Source organism: Phalacrocorax aristotelis, chromosome 3 (genome assembly GCF_949628215.1).
Source record: "Phalacrocorax aristotelis chromosome 3, bGulAri2.1, whole genome shotgun sequence".
Classification (NCBI taxonomy): domain Eukaryota; kingdom Metazoa; phylum Chordata; class Aves; order Suliformes; family Phalacrocoracidae; genus Phalacrocorax; species Phalacrocorax aristotelis.
Window position 1 is genome coordinate 44,787,269 of NC_134278.1, and position 25,983 is coordinate 44,813,251.

At 39.0% G+C, this 25,983-nt stretch overlaps 1 protein-coding gene and 1 long non-coding RNA gene across 3 annotated transcripts in view; one reads left to right on the forward strand and one right to left on the reverse strand.

The window, feature by feature from the left end:
• Positions 1 to 22,577, reverse strand: part of MMS22L (MMS22 like, DNA repair protein) — a 99,475-nt gene extending 76,898 nt beyond the window's left edge. Inside the window, exons 1-10 of the mRNA XM_075087317.1 lie at positions 22,479 to 22,577; positions 20,589 to 20,776; positions 18,241 to 18,366; positions 15,070 to 15,122; positions 12,126 to 12,213; positions 11,852 to 12,029; positions 10,703 to 10,796; positions 8,597 to 8,727; positions 4,513 to 4,626; positions 2,505 to 2,684 (exon numbers count right to left, since the gene is read on the reverse strand). Of these exons, the coding sequence (XP_074943418.1) occupies positions 2,505 to 2,684; positions 4,513 to 4,626; positions 8,597 to 8,727; positions 10,703 to 10,796; positions 11,852 to 12,029; positions 12,126 to 12,213; positions 15,070 to 15,122; positions 18,241 to 18,366; positions 20,589 to 20,767 (1,143 nt within the window). The 5' untranslated portion in view covers positions 20,768 to 20,776; positions 22,479 to 22,577. The remainder of the gene's footprint in view (positions 1 to 2,504; positions 2,685 to 4,512; positions 4,627 to 8,596; positions 8,728 to 10,702; positions 10,797 to 11,851; positions 12,030 to 12,125; positions 12,214 to 15,069; positions 15,123 to 18,240; positions 18,367 to 20,588; positions 20,777 to 22,478) is intronic.
• A 2,973-nt stretch (positions 22,578 to 25,550) lies between these two features.
• LOC142054580 (uncharacterized) overlaps positions 25,551 to 25,983 on the forward strand; it is a 152,050-nt gene continuing 151,617 nt past the window's right edge. The window contains exon 1 of one of the 2 annotated variants that reach the window (XR_012659591.1): positions 25,551 to 25,593. This is a non-coding gene — a long non-coding RNA (uncharacterized LOC142054580). The remainder of the gene's footprint in view (positions 25,594 to 25,983) is intronic. The other variant, XR_012659592.1, reaches the window with a different exon arrangement.

Here is a 25,983-nt window from a genome sequence, read left to right on the forward strand (position 1 = left end):
GCCATGGTATTATTAGATAGGACTGAATCACATGATAAATGAACAGCCTGCCATGGGATCCTAAAGGATCTGTCAGCCCACAAGCAGCATAAGCATAAGCATCCCACATTCATAGAGTCGTCTAGTCACCAGAAACGGTCATGAGTTTTTCAACTAAGTATTCAATTACTGAGTTACCACACCTTCCCTGTCTGTGCTGGTTTTGGCTAGGATAGTTAATTTTCTTCAGGGTAGCTAGTGTGGGGCTGTGTTTTGGATTTGTGCTGAATACAGTGTTGATAATACAGGGATGTTTTCATTATTGCTGATCAGTGCTTGCACAGTCAAGGCCTTTTCTGTCCCTCACCCCACCCCACCAGCGAGCAGGCTGGGGGTACACAAGAAGCGGGGAGGGGACACGGCTAGGACAGCTGACCCCAACTGACCAAAGTGATATCCCATACCATATGACATCATGCTCATCATATAAAGATGGAGGAAGAAGGAGGAAGGAGGGGATGTCAGGGTTATGGCATTTGTCTTTCCAAGTAACCGTTAGGCATGATGGAGACCTGCTTTCCTGAAGATGGCTGAACAAGAAGCCTGTTGATGGGAAGCAGTGAATCAACTCCTTGTTTTGCTTTGCTTGTGCTCACAGCTTTTACTTTACTTATTAAACTGTCTTTATCTCAGCCCACAAGTTCTCACTTTTACCCTTCCAATTCTGTCCTCCATCCCACTGTGGGGGAGTGAGCAAGCAGCTGGGTGGGGCTTAGTTGCCAGATGGGGTTACACCACAACACTTTTTTTTTTGACAAATCAGGGAATTTGCAAGATTAAAATCAGTGGAAATAATTCTTAATGTTATTAGACAGTCTAATTTTACTTAGGATTAAAAGCATTCACAGAAGTTCAACATTTTTAATTCCTTCTCTGTTTATATACTAACAAAAGATCTAAAGATGAAGGGAGAGGATTTTAAGTTATCAAAACAAATTGATCAATTGGTGTGATCAGACTCTTCCCTCTTTACAGATCTGCCATTCACAAACATGTTTCAAGGTTTTAACCTTTTATCCTAAGTCAGGAGGGGAAATCACAGTGAAGATTTTAACAGAAAAAGGGTATGACCTTTCCAGTTTTAATACACACTATTAAATTAGAAATAATAGGACACTTTGCAAGAAAGGGCAATTAAGCCCACAGAAGCCATATATAGCTGATGCTTGGCAAACTAGCAAATATAAGCAATCCAGCTGAAATGTTTAAAAAGAAAAAAAAAAATCAAACAAACAAACACACCAACACACACAAGTACAATGAGACAAAAGATAAAAGAAAAGGACAGATGACAAAAGATGGCATAACCTGATTCTCCCTAGTGCCAAAAAACACTATCAGACAAACAAAAACATAACCAAGCAAACATAAAAACCCCACACAGAAAACCTAGATTTCTGGGTCTTCAGCTATCTCTTTAGCTTTAAGTCAGCTCCCTGTATAATCTAGTAAGAAAAACTGGCAGCTTTCATACCTCTCAAAATGGATGAATTCCCTCAGCAAGTGCCTATTTCCTTCCCAATTAATGATCAGAAACTTAAAACTACGCAGGATGAATCTCAGACTAGGAGACTGAAAGAAAGGTCAGGGTTTACATGGCCCCAGAACTGCAGAAAACTGTATCAAATTCTTCATGGACCTAACTGCATCAGTACCAAGTATGGCCCTACATACACCTTACCAGTGTAGGAATGGCATGTGCAGGTCCCACCTAGGCCCCTTACAGAATGCACGGTAACATCAAGTTACAATGAGACTCACAGATAAGAACCTGATTAATCGGGGACTAGCCTGGTCTAGCCAGTAGGAAAATCTAAGGCCGTCTTCTAAAAGCAATCATTTTGCAAGTTACTGTGAGAACTTCCTATGCCAAAGCTTGAATTCAACAGTTACTAGACAGTGTCTATTGGTACCACACCAACACAGAAAATTAAGCCGTATACACAAATATACATGTACCTCATCATGCCATTGCTGTGATGCAAAGGGAATGCAATTAGACAGATTGGAATTCATCCAGAGCTACTACTTTAAAAAAAAAAGTGGCATTAACAGTTACATAGTCAATGTCCGAGGTTTATACTTCATACGGTACAATCTAACACGTTCAGTTCCTAAAACAGCAAACCCAGTGGAGCATTTATGCTGCAGGCAGGCAGTCTTAAAACATATGCTACATCATTAAGTATATGTGCTACTAACTAGTTGGGATATTTCAAGTTTCCTTAATACAGTAATCTAGTGAATACCTTGTGTATAACATGAACGTGTCAGGAGCTCCTGGAATGTTTACCAACTTGTACAAAGCACACCTTAAAACCACCAACCTTAAAGGACTTTTTTGTAAGGAGTGCGAAAATTCCTGTATTACAACATGAATTGTTTTCTGTCAACAAAAACAACCAATGTTAGATACCTAAATAAATTATAACAACTTACAGGTATTTAGAAAAAAGCATACCCACCTTTTCATCTACGTTTCCATTACGGTCAAACTGATAGAGTGATGCCACGTGAGTAATAATCCACCAGCTAAAACTCAATGGGTCTTTACACTGAATTGTTTCAAAACCAGATATCCTTTCAGAACTACTTGGCCTTTCAAAGATATTCTTTAGAGTTTTGTTCACCAAGCTCCAGAAACACTGCAGGAAACGCAAAAGTAAATTTGAACTGTGTTGAATAACAAAGCCTGTTTTAAGAGTTTTCTTTACAATACTGTCCTATTGATTAAGTTGCTTTTACAGAGAACAAGCAAGATGACAGTCATTTAAAGAAAATAAAAAAACAGTGTTCAGTATTACCAGAGAAAAACTGGAGCTACTTTAGAACGTCCTCTCTCAAATGCCAGTAGAAAGCAATGTGAAAGGACAAGCTTTAAATCACAAGGAAGAACACGGTGTGTTACTTCACAGGCAAGATTACAAGCTGATGGAATGACAATACGCAGATGGGATGGCACAGCAACATTCACCTGAGAGAGATTAGAGTTCTTCAATGAAGACTTTTTATTACAAATTTTTAACAATTTTTAGTGCCACCTAACCTAACCAAGAGGAATATAGTAGTAGATGGTACAGAATCAGTCTGAAAGACAGCAAACCAAGGCTGAAATTCCCCATTTTGTTCCAAGTCTGTTCCAGCACTGACAAATCTGATTAATTCTCTTTGGCTCAGATCCCTGTCTATACCACAATATTACTACTTCTTACAGCCTGTGCCTGTCTTCCTTAATTATACAGAAACTCTCTGGGACTTCTTTGCACCTGTATTGCACCCACCTTAGCTGGGTCCTGAACCTAACCTATGCTTCAGAGTGCTAGTACAAACACTTAACACTAACAAAGTTTCACATCTGCTGTCCACCTTTACATCTGTTGTCATTAACATGTAAGTAGCTATCAGTACAAATGCTCTGCTGTGAAGCACTTCACTCTATACGAAGTGAACAGTACGCATTGCGCAGATGGCAGCTTTGATTTTTATAAAGATTATTTCAGGAAACTTTCAAAGGATTTTGACGCTTCTTAATATTCATTCAGAGAAACATCAGCTCAATTCTAACCAGCTGGCAAGAAAAAATTCCAAACCCTAGGAAATATTAGCAAAGGGAAAAAACAAAATAGAAAACAGCATTATGCAATGTATGAAACCATATGGTCACCAAATCCATACTTGGAATGCTGCATGCAATCCTGGCACTCTGCCGTTAGAAATGTAGTAGTATGGAAAAAGGTTCAGAGAAGGGTAACAAAGATGATGACCACAGGCAGAGAATGGTGCCTGTAAAAAGGCATTGAATACAGTAAGACTCTTCAGCCTAGGAAAGCCAGAAGGTAGGAGATATCAGGAAAAAAAACAAAACACCCGAAGAGCCAAAGAGCCATATAAAGTCATTTGGTATAAGGAAGGAGAATAGGTTGTGACTGGGTCTTCCAATAACAGTATAAGGGGGCATCAAAAGAAGACAGCAACTACCAGATTCAAAAACAAAGACCAGATTGTTCTTGTATAGGTAGTTAAGGTATGGGTATCAAAGACAGAAACATGGGCTAGATGTATCATTGGTCTGACTGTACCCGTGTTTAATGCTTGGAGATGAATCATTGCATGACATGACACAAAGGTTTTTTTTTTAAAAACGGGTAGAGATGGTTTCTTTTCCTTTGTTCTACCATACAACTTTCCCAGTCTCTTCTTTTGCTTTGCTTTCCCTAGCACAAGGAGCACTCCCTTATCAGTGCCCTATGTCATAATCAAACAGTACACTGCAAACCTGGAGTCAGGACTTGATGCACATTCAAGACCATGGCCTAAAGCATCACAGTTAGCATGCAGTCCTCCTAAAGTAAATATGAAGTTCAGTTCTATCATCAGATGCGTTAACTGGTGCATTCATGGCCACCTGGGAACATTTGGCACCCGTATCGCATATGTAACATGCATGCATAGGTAACAGTATTCATCCATTACCTCTGTGTGAGACCCTTTATTTCTGTGGTCCAGCAGCTGAATAAGTAGAATCCATAATTCTTTAATGCAGGTACAGGGATAATGGTGACTAGTAAGAGCCTCAGAAGGTCTCACCTGAAAAAGAATATGCAATACAATTATTCAGAGAAGCGTTATTTTTGAAATTGCATTTTATGTACCAATATTTCCTCAGTTTTCAGTTGTTTGGGGTTTTTTTTTTGCAGTTAAATAATACAGCTATGATTACATATTGGAAAGTGGATTATTTCATTGACATCTAAAATATCTCATACAACAAAGACTGTTTCCTAAATCTACATAAGAAATAGTACAACCTGTAACTTAGCTGCTTCTGAGCCCCTTTCAGACATTATTTAATCAAATGAAAATGGGGTTCAGAGGCCTAAATGAAAAGGAGCTGCAATAAATACTGATTCATTGTCTGCCAGTAGGGAAAAGAGAAAATGATTGATTATATTTTCGTGATGTTCTTGGGAAGATAAGGAAAACACTTCAAATTATTTAATAGCTATTATTGTTGTTATTGTTAATTGAAAAATCCTTAATGACTACGCATAACGCTAGTAGAATATGTTTTTGTTGGCATGAGGATGTTAATGTTCCCACAACATTTCACAAAATCTGCTTTTCAGTAAATTTACTGCAAGGCATTCTTTTAATATGCAGAAAACAGCATATTTGAAGTCATGTATGTTATTTGATTACTATTCCATATTTAACAAAATTCACTCAGACTGATGCATTTCAAATGCAAAGTAGTCTTTTTGTGATTCATCTTTCAGTTTTACATTCCCGGAATTGTGAAACAAAATAAGCAAAACAGCAAAAGGAAGTGCTAAATACATAAAAATTCTCTGTATGCTTTGTTGTTTTTAAGACCTACTAGCACTGTATTTGAAATAATCATAGTATAGACAAAACTCTACTTACTCTGTCTTAGGACCTATGAATCCACTGAACTGTATTCAGAGGTGGTAAAAATAGTGAGAAAAGTTTTGCTTAAATAGCATAATTTGGCACATTTTACTTTCAGCAAGGACACAATGGCAGAAACATAGAAAGAAAAGAGGCAAGACGAAGCAGCTCATACTCAGTTTATCCCTAAACAATTAGTAGTCCAAGTTTGAATAATCAACCTACACCCCTCTAAAGCAGAGGGGAACACGCACCTAGAGAGACTAATTCATCTAACTCACTACAGGAGAAAGAACTGTTGCTATTCTTCCCCAACAATAAAAAGAACCTAGGGTAACTAGTTTAACCAACTAACTCCTAGACACCTAGATCTGATGAGACGAATCCTAAATTTTTATATCCTCATGCTCTTCCTGATCCATTCATGCACAACTGTTCTTGAATCACACTGGTACGTAAAATCATTTCTGAATTTGGAAACCTAATGGTGCAAATTAAAAAATAAAGCAAAATATGCAATGCCAGTCACAGCACTAGCTGTGTGAAAGAAAATACAGAAGCGGGAGTGAACGACTGAAAACCACAATTAGAAGAACAAGCATATCACCAACAGTTTCAAATCTGTATAATATTCTATAAGGATACACACGTTTTATTTAACATCCACCTTTAGAATAATACATTTACAACTACTTTTTTCACACAGGTCCAAATCAGGTTTAAATACTGAACACTGAGTTATAAATATGAATTTATATGTATTTATAAGTGTGACACATAATTTGTTTTTCTTTTAGTATATAAAGAACTCTGCTTACCCCATGAAATTGTCAGGATGGACCCTGACAATCGATTTAAGAACTTCATGAGGTCAAGACTGAAATATTTAAAATAATTCTACTATTCATTTGTTCAGCATATGCTGTTGAGAGCTTTTCATGCGCCTATGCCTCCTCTCACTTTTAGTTAAAGATGTTGTAGGAATCTCTCAACAACCTGAATCAATCTTATGTAAACATTATCTTGAGAATAAACAGCAGTGTGACTACTAAAGTCTATTGAAAAATTAATTATTTAACTACTAACTTCCCAAACCTGAAGTGCCTCAAAAATACTCTGGTTATGACTCATCACCAAAGAACAAACCAGATCCCTCAGAAAGGAGCAGTCTACTTATTACAGATGCACTATGACACTGGAGGATTTTATGGAATTATTAGGTACACAAACTATCTTACAAGTGAGAGTTTCAGGCCTTTTACATGGAGTACCAGTTGTCACAGCAACTGGGTTTCTTCATCTACTGTTTGCATCTACTACTGTACTCTTCTGCAAGATAGCAGGACTTCTGGAGGAGGAGATGTGCAGTATCCATCCAGGATAGAGTTTGTCTAGTTGTATCAAAGCAAGGCACCATGCAGATATTGGTTAGACTAAGGATAACCGAGACAGTGCTTTCTTCGGAGACAGTCTGGATTTCTTCTTGCAATATCCTGAGTTCAGTACCTTGGTGAGAATGGTTATAAACTCATATTGTGGTACTGTTGGGACAATAGAGCTCTGGTGCCAGAGATGTGCTGCAGAAAACAGAAAAAAAGATATCCAAGGATATATATTTCTCTGCCAAATGTATCTCAGAGCACAAAGGGCTCAGTACCTGATCCAAGTCAAGCATCCTGATATCAGAGCTGTCCAAGAAAGAGATCTGAAAATGAGTCTGGAGGATTAGAGTTTATGTCGCTCCTTCCAAGTATACCCACAAATGTTGAGACTTGCACTTCTGAATATTCTCAGTCAAAAGCTTCATGACATATTTTAGTGATGAGCTGACAGTGTCATCTATTATGGGTATCTGCTGTGTTTTCAACAGTTTTGAGGGACATTATTGCCATTACTGGATTATAGCAATGAATGGATACTAGAGGAAGCACCAACTGAAGAGACATTATCCAGCTCAAGTGCAAGCCCCACTTCAGAAATGAATCTTAGCTAGAGCTAGTTCAAGCTGTGCAGCCCAAGCTTAGGCAGAACTGAAGCAAAAGCGGTGGCAAAATAACCTTTTCTCTTTGTAATGTGGCTCTGTGGAAGTAGCAAGGATCTGTCATTTAACATCTGACATTTCAAAGCCAACCATCAAGCACAATGGTCACAGATACTATTGGAATCTTCCTTTTTAAAAAAAAAATTACTCTCATGTATTTGCCTCTTGATAGGGGAGGAGGTTGCAGTATTATCTGATAATTTAATAGATCAAAACTGATTTTAAAAGGTAACAGAGTTCTCTACAGAAAGATAGATTAAAAGAACAGTTATCAAATGCTAGTACAGCCATCCTCTGCCCCACTCCCCACCCCAACAGTAATATGAAAGAAGGAGGACTCAATTTGGAGTAGGAAAACATAAATTATACAGTGGTCACTGCTTCTTAATTCCCAGAGTTCAGGCCTGCACTTGTGGATCACACGTGCCCATCTAAAGCAGGTTTCACAATGACACAGTCAAAGAAGATTATGTAGCTCTCTTACTAGCTGCTATATGGAGCTATTATGACTTTCTAGCTTTGGAGTGCTCAAAAGAAGTGAGAAAAACAGTGCAGCTATAGAAGGAAAGAAAAAGAAAAGAGAAGAGGAGGACAAGTTTTCCCTTGACAAACATAAAAGCACTGTAACAGAAAGATGAGGCTGTGGAAATAGGAGCAGTGCAACAATAAACTGTAATATGACATTCTGTAAGTGTCCAGTTAGCTTACTGCCAAGATTACAGTTATTCTCTTTTTGTTCCTGTTGAGAGAGTTTGAAAAGATTTTTTTTTTTTTTTGCATCTATAGCTCTAAACCTTTTAGACTGTGCCATGTTTGGCATTAAACCTGGAACACTGAACTTAGGAAATGTGGTGCTCACTTCTGCTCTGTACACAGTGCATTTCAATATTACTCTCTCATTCAACTGCCAGATGGTCATGAATAAATATAACACAATTTGATCTCCTAACAAATAACACTCTTTAAAACATGGAGATATAAAGCCATACATAACATTTAAAACTTAGCAGTAAGAAATGATCTATGCATTGGTGAAATATCTAATTCATATGGTTCCCAATACAAGCATCTAACTGCCAATGTCCTGTATAAAGAAAAAAAAGTTACCTTTGTAAACTTGTTGATGGACAAGCTTATTAAATCAGATAGGAGATTTCCACAGTGTGTTTCAAATAAACTGATATTGGTTAAATTCTCTCCAGTTAGATTTATGAAATGGTTAGCATATACAACTTGTCCTAAAACACAAAAGAAAAATCAGACCTATTTAGTCTTGGGTTTGGCTGTAAGAATACAAGACAGACAGGAAATTTTTTTCTATTCTAGATATTTTAGAATTGGTTTGTTGCACTGTATGTCATTTTAGTTTACCAACTCATTTTGGAAAGTTCACCCACTCTAAGTTCAAGCTAGTCCCTTCATTATTACACTGAAGACTGGTCTTATTCCGGTTGACAGTAAAATAAGTTTGGCGCTTTACAGCCTTTTATTGGCACAGTTTTTGCAGAGGAATAAAGATTTGTTTATCTGCAGGTTCCTCTTTGTCACATGCCAGTGCGCATGTTCTAAAATCATGACATGTTTTACACATACGCAAGTTGATGACAAACAATTCTGGAGAGGTCTAACACTTTCCTTTGGATGTGTTGATGTAAAAAGCTGGCATGATCATATTCCAACTTGAGCATTTGTAGACATTATCACAGATAAAATGGTAAAGTTAAGAGGCTGTAAGATCTTATCCCACAAGCTTTTCAACAGTACAACTCCCTTGACATCAATGGAACAGAAGATATGTAGAATGAGCCTGTATTTTATTCTTGGAAATGCAGGGTGAAGCCCTGAACCCACTATCCTGCCATTGGTCTCAGCAGCGTGAAGTTTCTACTCAGCATACTTTACAGAACAAGATGAGAACCTAAGAAATTCTACAAGGCACATAAGAATACAAGACAAGATAATGTATGCAGAGATACTACCGTCTCGACTGTAAATTTTGTTGTTATAAAGTACAAGCTTTCTTTTACAGAAATGGATTACTGCATTATTACTCAGAACTTTATCTAGAAATAAATACAGAAATCTGGACAATAAATTGCCTCCAACAGTTTTCCCACCCTTTCTCCAAAAGGCCCCAAAAAAAGGATAACAGGTTATCCCATAACAGTTCATAAAAGAAACTTAGAATTATAGAACAGCCTACCCAGCTGTGATATCCAGCAACACAGACATGCAGAAACAGTGAAGATGCATTAATCTGAACAAGGCTGTGTTGTGACAGCACTAAGAGTAGGCAAAAGCTAATCCGAGAGTTCGGATTCACTACCTGTTACCTGGGCTAAACATACAGTGCATTCTTTCCAGACCTCAATGTTAGTCCAACTGTTGCAATTCCTATATGGAACTTATACTGATAATTTGTAATAACTGGGGGGTGGGGGTGTAAGAAAATACACTTTTGTGATATATTTTTCTAGCATGGACATAAACAATAGATATAACTTTATTTGCTTTGTGAGAATTACTTTCTGTATTTTAACAATTCTTCTTCAGCAAACTGAACTACTTTGAAGTTGGGTTCTTCAATTGCATTCTATGACCTTTTTTATCCAGCTTCTATGAACACCTTACACTTATCAATCTACTTTTTGCCCTTTTAAACCTTTTTAAAAAAAAAAAAGACAAGACAAAAGGTACTGCCTTGCCCTTTTCTTGCGGTACTTTTACAAGCTCCTCTGACTGAGGCTGCTTCTTTTGCCCAGTATTTTCTTAGTGTAGCATATGCTTAACAGTACAAATTGTCTGTTCTGAGAATCTTTGTTCTGGTTTATTCTTGGACACTTTTCCTACATTGTTTTCGGCAAATTGCTGTTCACTTTTATGCATTCTGGATCTCTACAAATGCATTTTTATTTGCAATGACAGAAAGTGTATTGTTATTAAATATTTAGTATGTTGTAAGCACCAGTTGAGAACAACCTTTGTAATCTTGGTCAAGTTTTGATGAACAAATTCCTAAGATGATTTCATTTAATTTGAGCTACGTGAGAATTCACTAAGAACCTGCCTTCACCATATTTTACTTTGCCCCATTAAATATAGCTATGCCTAAAAACTACCCAAAGTAGTAAATGATTTTGGACAAATTAAGATGTGAAATCTAGGTAAGTCATACATACAAGAACAAGTTCAAGAAAAAACCTGCATACTTACTCATCATTTTTTCACCTAGCACATGAAGAACTTCCAATACTAGCCAATTAATATCCAAGTGGAGGTGGAGTAAATGCCATGATGGGGGAAAGACCTGTTATTAGAAATACACACACTGATTTATTTTTAACATTTCTTTAGTGAAGAAAGATGGGCACACATTTTGCCTGCAGTGAACATTATGGATATCTATCAAATACACTGTAGCATACAAACATGCCATTCAGTTAAAAAAAACAAAACCAAACAAACGTTCATGACAATTCTGTCTGTAGAAGATGTTCATGAAGTCTCTAATCTGATGTAAACTACAATTTAAACACAATGTCTTGATTCACACTTGACAGATTACAACACCCTCCGTTATCCTTTCCAGAAAAGTATTAGGTAGCACACAAACTGCTAAAGCGTGCTCTTAAAGTAATTCCAAAATTTCACTACTCTCTACCTTAAAGTTTACTTGAAATTACTGTTTCCTTCATCCGCTCAAAAGTGGCCCTACCAAACTAAGCAAACAGAAAGATGCAGAATGCTTCTTATCTGGATTATTCATCTCTAGATACTAGTTTATACAAGCTAATACTGAAATTCCTATATTATTTCTAAAATATTTGAAAGCACTAGTTATTATATGTATGCATAAATCTTAATGATAAATACTTCACTAGTGCTTAATGTTTCAGTACATGTCTGCGCTTTTCTTCTTTATATGCATGATCTTTTCCCATTTTGAGATTTCAGACTGTATTTTTTTTTAAAAAAGTGCCCCTCCTACTGGGAAGCTCAGAAACACTATAACCATTAGTAAGGACAAAGACCAAGGCATTTTTTAAACATACTATGCTAAGTCAAGCCTACTTATCTACCTGTAATTCATATTATCATTTGTACAGTGCAGGAAGAAATCTAAAAGCTGTAAAGCATAAAAATAAATAGATAAATAAAAACAACAACAGAAAATCCAGAGCTCATTAGTTGTGTTTGCCAAGTATGGCATGGCATTTAGTTAATAGAGAGAAAAAGAACCAAAATATCTAGTGTAACTTCAGTTTCAGCCTGAAGAAAGATTAATTCTTATTCAGTCAAAATATATCAAGTTGAATATGTACTGTTACACAAAAAAACCCTAATATTATAAAATACATTAACCTTTGCCTGCGGTTGAATAGTAAATGCTGCCAGGACGCTACTAGGGAGTTCACAAAGGCGACCAATGTGCATGGTCAAAGCATGAAGCTCTTCCACCAACACTGATGGTAGCTGCGCTTCTAGTTCTTCATATGGATGGAGCATTCCATCATTTTCCACCTTAGGGGGTTCCAGATACCTGAACACACATACACAGACACACAATCAGAAAGTGGATAAAAAGTAGCTACACAAAACTCAGTACACAAGTTAGTAAATTGTGTGCAAATCTCACCTGAAGATGAAAACTTTCACATAATGCAAAAACTCAATACATTGATGCCTGATGCCCTCTGCTTCAGAGTGCAAGCTTGCAGCTTGACCTGAAGTAAAAGAAATCAATAGGTTAAAGCAGGTGTGCCCATACTGTGACTTATGTTACATATGCATTCTCCACAGTAATTAAACCAGACCACTGGAAAGCCACCCTCTTTCCTGAGGACAACTTGGGAAGTGGCTGGTGGCAAACACCCACTTCTAAATGCCATCTTGCCAGAGAGATCCATTCCTTGTCTTATCATCTCAGGTGCATATCCAGATGTAGAGGGAAAAAGAAGGCATTCAGTCCCTCAGGAAAGGTGGCAGAGGCAAGCAATCTGTGCTAGAAGCAATCATTCAGCCCTGCTCCCTGTCTGCTTCCAGGACACCTTCAGAAAAGACACATGTGAAACAATTTCTCAGCATCCTTTTCTCTTGGGGGACTTAAGCAGGTGGAGTATTTTGGAAATATGCTTTGTAACTTCCCTTCCTAGGAAGCATCACATTGTGGCACAGTGCCTTAAGAAGTGTCATGCTAAGAGCCATGCATTTACAATCCTGTAGCCTGCCTTTCATTTGCAGGTCTGTATCCTTGCAGCCAGTTATTGCCGCTATGTGTCTCCTTTCCTTTCCTCTCTGAAGCTGTTGTTCTCATGGTGTTTCCCTCCTTATCTCACACCTGCAAGCTCAAACACCATCATTACAGCAGATTCATTAGAAGCTATTGCCACTGATGTGAGATCCACTCCTTACTTATTCCCACACCTTTTGCCTTGTAGCTTTCAGCTTGTATTAGAGAAAGATGACACTTAGTGCATAACAAAGCAGATATACTCATTTAAATACCTAATAACTACTGCCCAATAATATATATACACAAATGCTCAGCAACCAGTCAGCCTGCAACACTTGCACCTGATTAAGCATGTGCCAATCATTATTAAGAGCTTCATAAACAGGAACAGCAAATGAGGAGTTTGAGCAGGCCCCAACAAAAGCGTATCATGCTAGAGGAGATGCGTGGCAAAAACTCTGGACTGCTCACTCTCTCCCCTTTGTTTCCTCTATCAGATAACCTTGAAGTTCACGTTTGCCACTTGTTATGGACCTCACAAATAAGGTTTTGTGGATATAAGCCTATCTCAACATGTTTTGAGCAACAACACTCAGAATGATGCAAACCAACTTGTACAGGTACCATAACCAGTGGACAGCCTACCCCCACCATATAATAAGCCATACCATCTTCCACAGTAATGAACCATAGGTTTAGAGGCCCAAACCACTCTGTTCTGTAAGAATTATTTATAGATATTACTAGTGCATTGTCGCTATTACAAATATTTTATCCTAAGTTCTCAGAAGTTCTGTTTAATCAAAATTTTATGTTACAGTATTTCCCTACAAAATCTTTTGCATACTATTATAATTCATCTATCAATGAAATAAGTGGAACAAAACAGGAATAGCAGAGTGTTAAGAACAGATCAGGCATTTTCAAAAAAAAGGCAAAACACCACAGAGCATAAGAAGAGATTTTATGTGGCTTCCACATTACACAGCTCCCAGTATCAAGTCTCCAAAGCTCATTAAGACTGAGGAAATTAGATTAAATGTATGATATTGATATCTGTATAAACATATATGCACAACAGAGATTTACTGAGCTAAAACTCTAAACTGGCATTTTGAACAGTGGCAATAGCACATTTATCTAAGACATCAGTAATACCTAACATCACACTGCCTGATCATTTAAAATATTTTAATCCTCCTGACACTCCTCTGCTACTAGCCTGCTTGTATCAAGGGGGAAGCGAGTCCCAGATGTATCACTGACTTAGAGCAAGTCACAAAGAAAGCCTGGTGCAAAGCATAACACTCAACACTTTTTTATTTTTCTAGCTTATGACAAGAGGAACAACAGGATACAGAAAAGTGAACCAAGCAGATGCTTAAATTCACAAACTGCAGAACAGTTTCTTGGTGTCCAGCTACTCTATAAAAGTTCAAATGTAATGTAAAATAAAGCTATTCCCATTTCTGTATTAAATGTCAACAAAATTAGACTTTTAAGATAAAATCAACAAAAGCATAGGAAAGAGGCTTGATAAATTCATACCAGTGATTTAAATGGCAGAGCACAACTATATCAAACCAAAAAAATGAGTAAAAATATTCACTTGTACTCTTAGAACTCTAAGAATTCATCTGTATTGATAACATAGTACAGACAGTTTATTTCTGAGTAATTACTGAACTTCTCAACTTGCTAAGTAATTCAGCCTTCAAACTTACAATACGCCCAAGGCTGCAATAATCCTTCAGAAACATACTACTTCTCATACCTTAGTACTTAATTGAAACAAAGCATTTTGTAGTGATTCAATTTTATTGATCCTGCTGCAAAGATAAATTAAGTTTGTAAATAACTCTAAAAGAAGTCAGTTACATTTGCTTAATGTAAGCCAAAAAAAACACTGAAAAAAGTCCCAACCCATTACCTTTGTAACTAAAATAGTTATTGCAAGTTTTGATGCAACTTTCCATTTTTAATTAAAAAAGTTATTAGTTTTAACAAATTCTACCTTAGGGGTGACACCTTAGCTCAAGTCAAATTAATGCAAAATTCCCCAAGATCAGTAAGGTCAGAATTGCGCTGTGCACCTGCTACACAGGCAGATCTGGTTCCCAACTGACTCACGTTTTCACCATCTATTTTCACACCATCTTACATCATTTGGTTGCCTACATTTGTACCCTTACTGCAGGTCTATGTTAGTTATATGCTGTTCTGCGGCACACTTCACGAGCCCTTGGTCAAGAGTCAAAGCACAAGTGTCATCTGTGGTAATATACTTCTATAATGAAAAGGTAGTCAGATATGTATCCCAATGTCAAATTAAATATGTTAAACTTACCAAAGTCAGATGAACTCATTTGTACTAGATTTTCGAGTCTGTATATCTGTTGCCTAATTAAAGGAATACAAAAGTTTATGGTATTAATACCAGTAAGAGTTCTTTAACTATATTTTAGTAACGTCTAAATAGAACAGAGGGAGGTGAGAGGTGCTCCTTGCTTTGTATTTTTAAAAAAGCTTACAGAAACATAAATTAGGCAAGAGTATTAGTGAAAGGTAACAGACACATCAACTTGTGAAGGGATGACAATGGATAGAATTTTTGCTCGTTTTTAAAACATCAAACACAGCAACAATAAATACAACATCAGTTAAACATCAAGGGAGGAAAAAAATAACCACACACACACACACACAAAAACCCTGAAAGCCATTCCCTGTAAGTGATCTTTCCATAAGTGTAACTCAACTTCATATTTGACCACTAAATAAATCTGAAAGTGTGTCCTCATGGCATACGCTCAGTATACACTAAATTAATTCACTTGTGAATGAACAAGTAGTAAATTCTTTCAGCAGCTTTACCCACCTCCTGCTTAGGGAGATCTGCTGCTTAACTTGAACACAAAAGATAAACAGCAACAAATCTAGAATAAAAGGAGAAATTGTCTCAAGAAAAAGTTAAAACTCAGTTCAGCTTTGGAGGGGAGAGAGACCATTTTTAAAAAGGCTGCTAACTGCCATTGCAAATGAAAATTAAGAAAAGCTGTAACATAGGTAAGTACTCAGCCATATTCTGCAACAACTGTTATTTTCAAGTGGTCTCAAGTATAGTCTCCACAAAGAGACTAACATGGTACTAAACTGGATACATGAAAAGCGCAATTGTTTAAGACAGACTTTTGAGAGAAAATACTTGTTCTTGTGAAAAAAAAAAAAAAGAAAAAACCTGAAAACTAGGAAGTGCCCACCAGGATCCAAAACCCCAGGTTGTAGCCTCCATATTAAGGAACAGGCACACATTAGAATTATCTCCCTTAGCTCTTCCTTCCTTGGAAAATCATGTCAGCTGCCCAAGATTACCTTCAGCCATTTAGGTGGGTTGTGGGGTTTTTTTTGTTTGTTTTGATTTGAAATCAAAGCTGAATTCCTGCATGAATTTTTCAATTCTTTCAACCATGTAGAAAGGAAGGAAGTCTAAAGCAGGAGGACTTTACGGAGGAGGGCTGTTGAGGCCACACAGGAAGGAGAAAAAAAAAAAACAAACACAAACAAAAAAAAGAGAGACACTCCCCAGTGAATTAACAAAAGACAGAATACAGTGGGCTGATAAAATAATAGCACAAACCAGTCATGAGAAGCTTTCAGACCGCAAAAGAGATGATATCAGTTAAATAAGTAATTTTAATTTCAATTTGCATTTGTACATCAAAGATTGATCCTCATGGTTGTTAATCGTTAAATTAACTGACAGAATATTTGCAAATCAAATAAACTGGTACTTCTGTTTATTAATTAGAGATACATTGTCTTAATATACCCACTTAAATGTTACATAGCTCTTACTTTCACTCACACATTTTCAATCACATTAAAAAATCGCAGGTAAGAATTCTCTTTACTGTGCAATCACTGTTTTTAACTTGCATTTTTGCTGTATAATATTATTATTACAATATTTTAAAATATTAAATAACAATCTTTAATATTGAAAGGCACATTAAGAAAGACTAGGTTTTTGTAAGTATGTATTTAAACATAGTTATTATCTGTACTTTATAAATTGAAATATTTTACAGCCACTTTGTCCTCAAGACTCATTATAACTTGTGCTTAACAGATATGATTTCTACAACTGAAAAAGGAGTTTTCCTACTTTCAGTTGTCAACCGGTCTATAAATGAAAGTGTTCCATTTTATGACTGAACAAATGAACTGAGAGAATATCTTTGCAGAGGGACTTGTCACACCAAAAGACAGCTTAGCAACCAAACTCTCACAGCCAAGAGTTAGCTGAAATCCATTATTCCTACCAGTTCAGTAGGCTTTAAAACATGTATAGCTCGAATAGCTTAAAAACCACAATAAAATATATTATGCCCTGTATTAATCTCTATTACAGTTACAGAGCAGTTAATATTACTGAAAAAATCTAATTCTGATCAACTACACCACCGTCTTACTGCCCAAAGATTTTATGTTAATAGTTAATAAAGAGATCAGACTAGATTAAAAGAAACACTGTACCCCTTTCAGCATTAAGTTATCCTCCATCTCCTTCATTATCAAAAGTTTTTGGGGTTTTTCTTTTTTTTTGTTGTGGGTTTTTTTTTTTTAAATCTCAGTGAAGTCAAAGCTTGCATCAAAGAAGCAAAGCTAAATAACACTGGATTTAATATGAGTTCCCCCATCTATGCCATCATGTTTCAATAAGCCAGACCCTATTAATGACGTATCACATCAGGCCCTTGGTCATACCCTAAAGGAATGGAAGAATCCACTACAATCAAAGGAATGATGGAATATATCACATATATTTGTGGAATCATACAAAAGCTCCTCTCCCATCCACTCTCTGTACGTGCTGCACATCCTGAGGATTATCAGTAGCAAAGAGGATTATCAGTGATCTGTGTATTTGCATTGACCAGATTAAACATCTACATTGAATTAGTCAAACACTGAGTAACTGTATCTGAAGAGATTGCTGAAGCTATCCTAATCCAAACAATAGAAGAAAGTGCTGCATCCAGCATTCACAGTATTTGATTTTTAACCTCCACTTTTCTTTATGCACAAAAAAGGACTTAAAAACCTTCAAAAGACAACTTTAATTATGAGTAGCACAATCTCATTCAAGGAAATCTTATATAGTTTATTCATATATTCTGATGCTAAAGCCTTCTAAATTAATCACAACAGCTCTGTAATAACTATACTTATCAAGTTTTATCTGGTGATGGCTACGATATGCACCACACTGCTTAGAAACTTCTCATTAAGTTCCATAATATTAAAAATCTGTGACACCAAACATACTTCCCGTAATTCCATCTGTCTTATCCATCACTTACAGGAGTGTTAGACAGCATAATCTTTTTGAATGCATTGCACAGCCCACAGTCCTTTATGATTTTACTATCAAAAACTTGAAAAGTTTTGTTACATCCTTAAGGTGGATATAATTACAGAAGTGGATTAATTATAAAACACACTAACATTATCATACCTAAGTAATCCAAAGAGAAGTCCACAGGATTCAACTAATGCCATTTCAGTAACCCACTGGAAGCCAAACATTTCCACTATGTCATCTTCATAGTCAGTTGGAGAAGGATCTAGTCTCAGCAAAACCCTGTAAAATAAAGCCAACAATATTAATACATTTCCCAGTAATAGACCTATTGAATACAATATCTACAGCTGCCTTATGTGTCACTGATAATTTATCAATATATCAGCGACATGTATACTAGAGATAGGAAGGTGTCGTAGTGCTCTCAAAAGACAGTCTGTTATACCCTTTATAGCAATATAGTACATAAAATATGACAACTCTAGCTTCAAGAGCATAAAACCACGATATAGTCACAGGGCACAGTATATTTTAGAAACAAATAAAAATTAACAAGCTACCACCTTGAAGCATCTTCATCCTTACAAAGAGGCCGAGACACAGCATACAGACTATTCTTAACAAAAGAGGCTGCTACATCAGACAACGTGCTCCGCTGTAAGTGTATGCATGGAATCTGTCTCAATGTACACTACATGCCTAATAACTAATGTTAGAACATACATTTGCTTCTTTATATGCATATAATAATATGTATATATAAAAGCATGTTAATAAAAGCACACTTTTAGGTAGGTGAACTGAGGAGGGTCACAAAATGTCACTTCATTATTATAACTTAAACTAATACTAGGCCATGACTACCCTTTGCTCTGGCTAAAGAAAAAAAAAATCAGAACTACCATTTTACTCAAAGTGAAGAAAATCAGACATCTGTATATATTTTTAATACATTACTAATTGTGCAAATATAAAAATATTTCACTAATGTGCTTTCAAAAAAAAAATCACAACAAGCTGTATAATGATAACAATAACAAAGATATCAAAACAAGTTATTTCAGAATTTTCCCACTGATTTTCTTAAGATACTTCAGCATAGATGAAGCTGAAGTCACTTAAATGCAAGAAATATTTCTGGTTTTAAAAATAAAAAAAAATGTACTGGGCAAGCATTCGGTTTTCATTATACTACGCATGAAATTCAGATCCTTTTTGAACTATGCACTATTACCAATTCATTTCTCAGAGGTAAAAAGAGCATCTGCTGAATAATTGGCTCAGTCTCCCACAACACCTGTAGTTCACTTGGTAACTGCCTAAACATTGGTCTGTTTTGAAGCCTTTAGCAATCAAATCCAGTAACTCCTGTTCTAGGTAATGAAGACAGAGCAGTCCCTCACATGCAGCCTTTTCCAAGAACTTACAATCCAAGTAGACAAGCTGAAAAAACAACAGGAGAACAGCATTATCATGACTGTAGTGATCTGGGAAAGCTGTCTACATTCATTCAGGAGCTTGTGTTTTCACATGAAATTCTTTCTGTTGTGAAATGCTTAATGGTCAGTGTGAAATCCAATACAGATATGTTCATGCAGACACGGGCTCTCTCAATCCTCAACTTGACATCAGTTTGAATCAGTGTGCTCTGATCCAATACAAAAATATGATAAATAAGGTAGGGAATGAGGGAAGTGCAGCGGAACCCCCTCATTAAGCCTTTACAGAGAAGGCTGTGGAAATGAAGGTTAAAAAAAACACAAAGTAACAACACAAAATATGAGGCTTGGCAGGAGAAACCCACAGCAAGTATTCAAGTTCAAAGGTATAAAGAAAGCACTGGGAAAGGCAGATGTACAGACAGAAAGATTATGCTTTTGTAGGAAAAAAGACAACCCCTGCAGGATCAGCAAAGGGCACAGAAAACAAGCTGGATCACAGACTAAACCAAAGTCACATTTCAGAATCTCATGGAAAATACTTACTTGTTATGCATGTGACTTCTGAACTTTAAATCCAGAATGCATGCAAAAATAGAGCTTTCAGAAAGATGGTCTTAAAGCTACAAATGACTGTCCCAATGAGCTGGGGAAGCTGGGCAGAGAAGGTTTGTTTCTATCAGGTGGAAAAGAAAGGGCCAGTATTGAATAGAGCATACAGCTGGAAAAAGCAGTGCTACAACCTCCTCAGAAATTTAAGCAGTCTCAGATGCTGCTGCCCACCAAGCCGGTTTTGAAGCGCCCTATCAGGCATGATACAGACCCATCACATTATCTTAAAGTAAGTCCACAAAGCTAGGAGCTGGATCTAGAACACTGTCGAAAGCAGTGTATCAACACAATTGTCCTTCCTGCTTTGATATATCACCAAGTTGATCTCAGAATCATAAAAGCTGAAGAACAAAACGATTTGGAAACCTGTCAGCGTTTAGAGGCACCAAACACCAGTGGAAAGAACATCTTAGAAGGGTATCATATTTATAACTCCAAAAACCCCAATACCTCTTAAGAGATCCACTTGCTAAATACGACTCTGCAGAGAAGCTTCTCCCTCCATTTTGGTTGTCAAAAGCACAGGAAAAACAAGGCGGCTTTGAGTTCTCATTGTCCACCTCCATTGCCATCTCCAAGCTTTCAGTGAGAAACAGGGGTGTGGAGGAAGCCCCAAAGTCATCATCCATTGTTTCCACCTGATCCAGAACATAAATAGATAAAGTAAAAAACACCCATAGTGTTTCTTCAAATAATTTTCTCTTTGGTAAAGTTCCCCATAACCCTTCAGCTCAAGTGAGGACACAGATCTGACTAACTGTAACATCAAACTAAGAGAGATACCACCAAGAAAGACAATCACAGAATCACCGAATGATAGGGGTTGGAATGGACCTCTGGAGATCATCTTGTCCAGCCCCGCTGCTTCAGCAGGTACACCTAGAGCAGGGGGCACAGGAACGCATCCAAGCAGGAAATGATGGAAATCATGGTCTCATGCCCTGCCACACAATTCTGTTGCTTTGTGCAACTTCATCTTCCCCCAACACAACCTGTTCTGGGAATCACATCAGTGAAAAGCTAACCCTACAAAAAAACAAAACAGGTTCCTTTTCTTCTACTTTAGCTCTCTAAATTGCTTAGTCATGAGGTTAGACTAGTACAAGGGTAAAATAAGAGGCAGGAATACATTACAAGGCACAGGAGATCTACTTGCAGCCATGCTTCATTTTGCAACCAGAGTAGCTATGGTATGAAAATACATCATGCATTACAGGCTCCCAGTTGTCCATGACTTTAAGGCAATTAAGAAGCAGTAAACACACCCCATGTGATAATTATGGAACACTGAAATGCTAAAGTTTTAAAGCTCAGAAGATGATTCTGACACAGCTCAAGTTGGAAGTTTCTAAATCAAAGAAGTCTGACTTCCCAAGAATCTGGGGGGGGGGGGGGGAAAAAAGCAGAAACAAAAGAAAAAGGAGAACGAAGGCCAGGCCCAAAAGTAGTTCACTGTATACTTAACACTAGTGAATTAATATTTTATACAACATACTGAAAGGGTAGAACTGGGCAATAGGTGCCACAGAGTTCTACAGTAATATGCAAACAAGACAATTAAAACTATTAACTCTACAGTAAGTTTTCAATTTCACTGCTGGCAGTTTTTGATACTGCTGTTACAGAAACCAGTTTATGCCGTGACTACAGATTGGCTTGAAGGAAAAAGGAGCTCAAGGCAAAAAAAGATAAAAGTTTCCGTCCTACTTTCACCCATTCATTGCCGTCCTGCGGCGCAGTCGGCCGTGCAGCAGAAGCAGTGGCCACTCTGAAGTGAAAGGATGCCTTCAGTGCTTCAGTTTACGGCAGGACCCTATGTATAGATGTGTTAGCACAACCGACAAGCAGAAATACGCAGCTAAAGGGAATGCCTTAGGAAGGAAACTTCTTCCAAAATCTGAAGAAAAGTTTCTAGGGGAAGTCTGTTCAATTCAGGCTACCAAAATCGGCCCACACGATAGAAAACACCGAGGGGGGAAAAAGTACAAAACGGCAGCTCTCCACGGTCGCCACTCACGTCAGTTCTGTCGGTCAGCCACATCCCTGACCCAGCGGAACCAATTTCGGACATAAAACACCGCAACCTTAGCCAGCCGCGCTGAGAACCACTTCGCAGGGGCTGCAATCGGCGGGCAGGAGCTGCAAACCGGCGACAGAGCCGCCGGCAGCCGCACCACAGCCTCCCGCCGGGGAGCGACCCTGACCCGTAACGCCTGCGGCCCAGCGCCGCTGCCCTCGCACCGGAGGCGCCCCGGCCGGGCTGGGGGGATGCGCCAGACACGCTAGACCGCGGCGAGCCGCCACCACCGGGACGGGAGTGGGGTGAGGGCGGGTCGGTACCTGCGGGCCGGCGGAGGCGCCGCTCCTCTTCCGCGCCCGGACACAGTTCCGTACGTCCCGCGCGCCGCCGCTAGCCCGCCACTGCGCAAGCGCCGCGGGCCCGATTGGCCGCCGGCCGCCCCTCCCTCCTTCCCCCGCCGCCCGGCCCTCTCTGCCCCGGCAGAGGAGAGCGCCGCCGCTCCGCCCTCCCGCCCCCTTCCTCCATCCCCTCCCTCCATCCCCTCCCTCGGTTCCCTCGGAGGCGCCGCCGCCGCCTCCCTTGCCTCTTCCTCGCTGCCTGCCCGCCTCAAGGCGAAGCGCCGCGCGCGCCCCCAACCGCCTTCCCGCGAGGCGTCCTCGCCGCTGCGGCCCGCCCGCTGGCCCCATCCCGCCCCCGCCTCGCCTCTGCCCGCCGCCTGCGGGGCTTCTCCCGGCCGGCGCGGGCCCGGCTCGGCCCGCCCGCAGGCCCCGCCGTGCTTCCCCCGGGGTGAACTGCCCCGTGCTCCCTGACCTCCCGCCTCCTCTCACCCAGGTTACGGCCACATTCCTCAGCCCCTCTTAGTTCCTAACTTGCTCCCTACTCGCCCACTTCTTGAAATTTAGGTGGGGTTCCGCAGCAGCCACCGCCCCCCCCTCCACCCCCCCCCCCCCCCCGCCTCCGCCCCCGCCCCCAGCACTCTCGCAGCTTCCCTCAGCGCGCCCCTCGCCCGGCCAGCCACCACAAGTTGCCGGTGCCCACGTATCACCTGAACGGCACCATCTTGCCACTGCTAAGTGTCCCAGGTCAGACTGCTTGCTTCCCAATCGTCCTGTGCTTCAGCTGCCCGCTACCTTTCTTTGGGTCCTTTCTCGTCTCACCTGTACCTGAACTTCATTTTCTGTCTTCTCCTCGGCTACCTCGCTTCACCCTATGGTCCCTCGCAGCCAAGGGGAAGAGGTCCTGGTCTTTTCTGATGCCGTAGAGACCCTGATGCAACCTTCCCGTGTCTGTCAGGTACTGCTCCCATCTCAAGACACAAGCAGTTCTCATCAAGCATGGGAAGTGGTGTTTAATATGTTTGAAATTCAAGCTGCCTATCACTCTTCATTTACTAAAGCACCTTCATTGGGTATGAGTCACCACTGAATAGGGGCCAGGGAGAAAGTCCTAAAACCTGTGCTTGGCGTAACTTAACTTAATACTGTGCACCTAGCATTTTCTGGATCTTTTTAATAATTTTGCATTGCCTTGGTTTGATTTAATTCTAAAACGCTTTCCCAGTTTTGCTTTTTTTTTTTCTTGGGGTGGTGGTGTAAATTAGCAGCGGTGCATGAAACTTTTGTTTCTAACAAGAAAGTTGCTATAAAAAGTTTTGCTGTTGCTGCCACAGCTTACTGTGGAAACTGTCCTGTGATTAAAAATGGTTCGTTTGCTCCTGTGTCTGTAAAAATTCCTCATTTCCTTCTTTAAATTCCTGTCTAATTAAAAAAACAGTACATCATGGTTAAATAAAACTGTACCCAGGATAACCCTGATTTCCATATGCAGATTTATCTGCACTGACAGCCCCCTCTCCCTCTCTTAGTCTTTCCTCTCTCCCTCCCTCTCTCTCCCTCTTTCTCTTCCCCTCTTTCTCTTCCTCTCTGTCTTTTTGTCTCTCTTTACGTCTATTGCATTATGCCTGAATAATTTTCAGCCTTTTTTTTCCTCCCCTCTTGCACGCACATGCTAAAATAACTAGACAAAGATGCAAGGTGGTTGCTGCAGTCCCTGTCTCTAGGACAAAACCAAGAAAGCTCGAGATGCAATGCCACCTTTCCTTTCCTTTTCTCTTTTTTTTTTCCCCACCCATGCTCGGTGATTAAACTTCCCCAGGATGGGGAAGAAAACGGAGCTGGAAATTAAATGGGGTTGAGGAAAAATCCCATTGCAGCAGCTGCAGCCAGTGGTGTCTGCTGCCAGATGTGCTAAGGTTCCTAGGGTCCTTGAGACTAAAAGGCAGTATTAAAATATTTGGAGACAAAAGCTGCATCCTCAGTGATCATTTTCTTTATTTAACATGGCAGCAGGCACCGTGTGGGGGAAAATCAACATGCTGGATGTTGAATTGGACTTTTCTCCTTTCTAGGATGAAAGGATGTTATCTATCCCGTGCCAAGAGGGAACTGAGGTAAGAGAGCTGATCCAGCTCCTGCTTTTTCATAGCATATTTCCTTAGGATCTTTTCTGAAGCAACCTATATATAGGTATGTGGGTGTGTATTTATATATTTCAGTGTTTGTGTATTTGTGTATTTCGTTTCAAGTCAGTAAGTGGTAATGGTTTTCTTCTGCCTTCATATCAACCCAGAGAAAGTTAATTCACAATATATATTCAGAGCTTGTTCAGAAGGGTCGTTTTGTGGTTTTTTTTTGAAATACGTTTTTGTTTCCAGAGAAGACTTCAGCAGTGACATCATGGTTGACTGCTAATATTAAAACCGATTTTTAAAGTCCTAAAAAAAAAAAAAAGCCAGTAACTTTGCGATAAGAAATTGTGCTGGAGATTCATATGCTCTATTTTTCGGTTGCAATCTAAATATTGGAAGTCATATGAAAGCGATAGTGAGATTTTTTTTATTATTATTATTTCTAGCACAGAAGCGATGAATGCTGCATAATTAAGTACAGTATTTAATTTGGCTGTTGTGAAGCAAAAGAATAAGGTAATAATTTTTATTGTACTAATCAGACTCAAGATGTTCTCTGTGTTAATTGGGTTAAAAAAATTGCAGTACTTATTAGAAATTCTAATTTCACAATGCAGCACTGACAATAAGCTCAGCCAGTGAATTATTCACATCTTTAATTTGCTCTCTTAATGACAGTGTTCTGTAATCAGAGTGCAGAGACTGCTTCCTATGCATTATGTATGATGTTCAGGACTTAAATGCAGGACATTATGAAGCCTCTCAGTGGCTCAGTAATTAGTTTTCCACAAGACAGGGCTTAGATATTCACAGATAAAAGTCTACAGTTGAGATAATGTTAAGGTGGTGACTCATGCTAACAAAAGCAGGGAAGTTCAAATTTAATGCTGAAACTGCTCTCCATTCTCCCTCATTGTGCGTAGGTTGCAGGGGGAGGGGAAGAAAGTCTTCAAAACTAGCCCGCCTTGGTGAGTACGCTGCGGACAGCCCGAGGGGGCAAACCGGGGGCTCATTTCGCTTTGGAGCCGTGTCTTTTGGCAACTTTACTGATCGGAGGGTGGAGGTGGAGTTGTGTTTCATGCCTCTTTTTAAAGGTTGTGAAAAGGGCAATAGTCTACACACCATCAGAGACCAATCATCAGTAGGAGAGACTAAATGTATTTTAATTGATTTTATCTGAAGCACAGGCGTTTGTAACTTTGTCAAATTAGGATGTTTTGAATGGGAGCTACTTGGTTACGTGTGGAAACTTTGAGAGCACCTGACGCTTGCCATATTGCTATTGTACCTATTTCAGCTGTCATGGTCTTTACTGGATGCGCATTTTAGAAAACATGCCGTTTTTTCTAACAGATTAG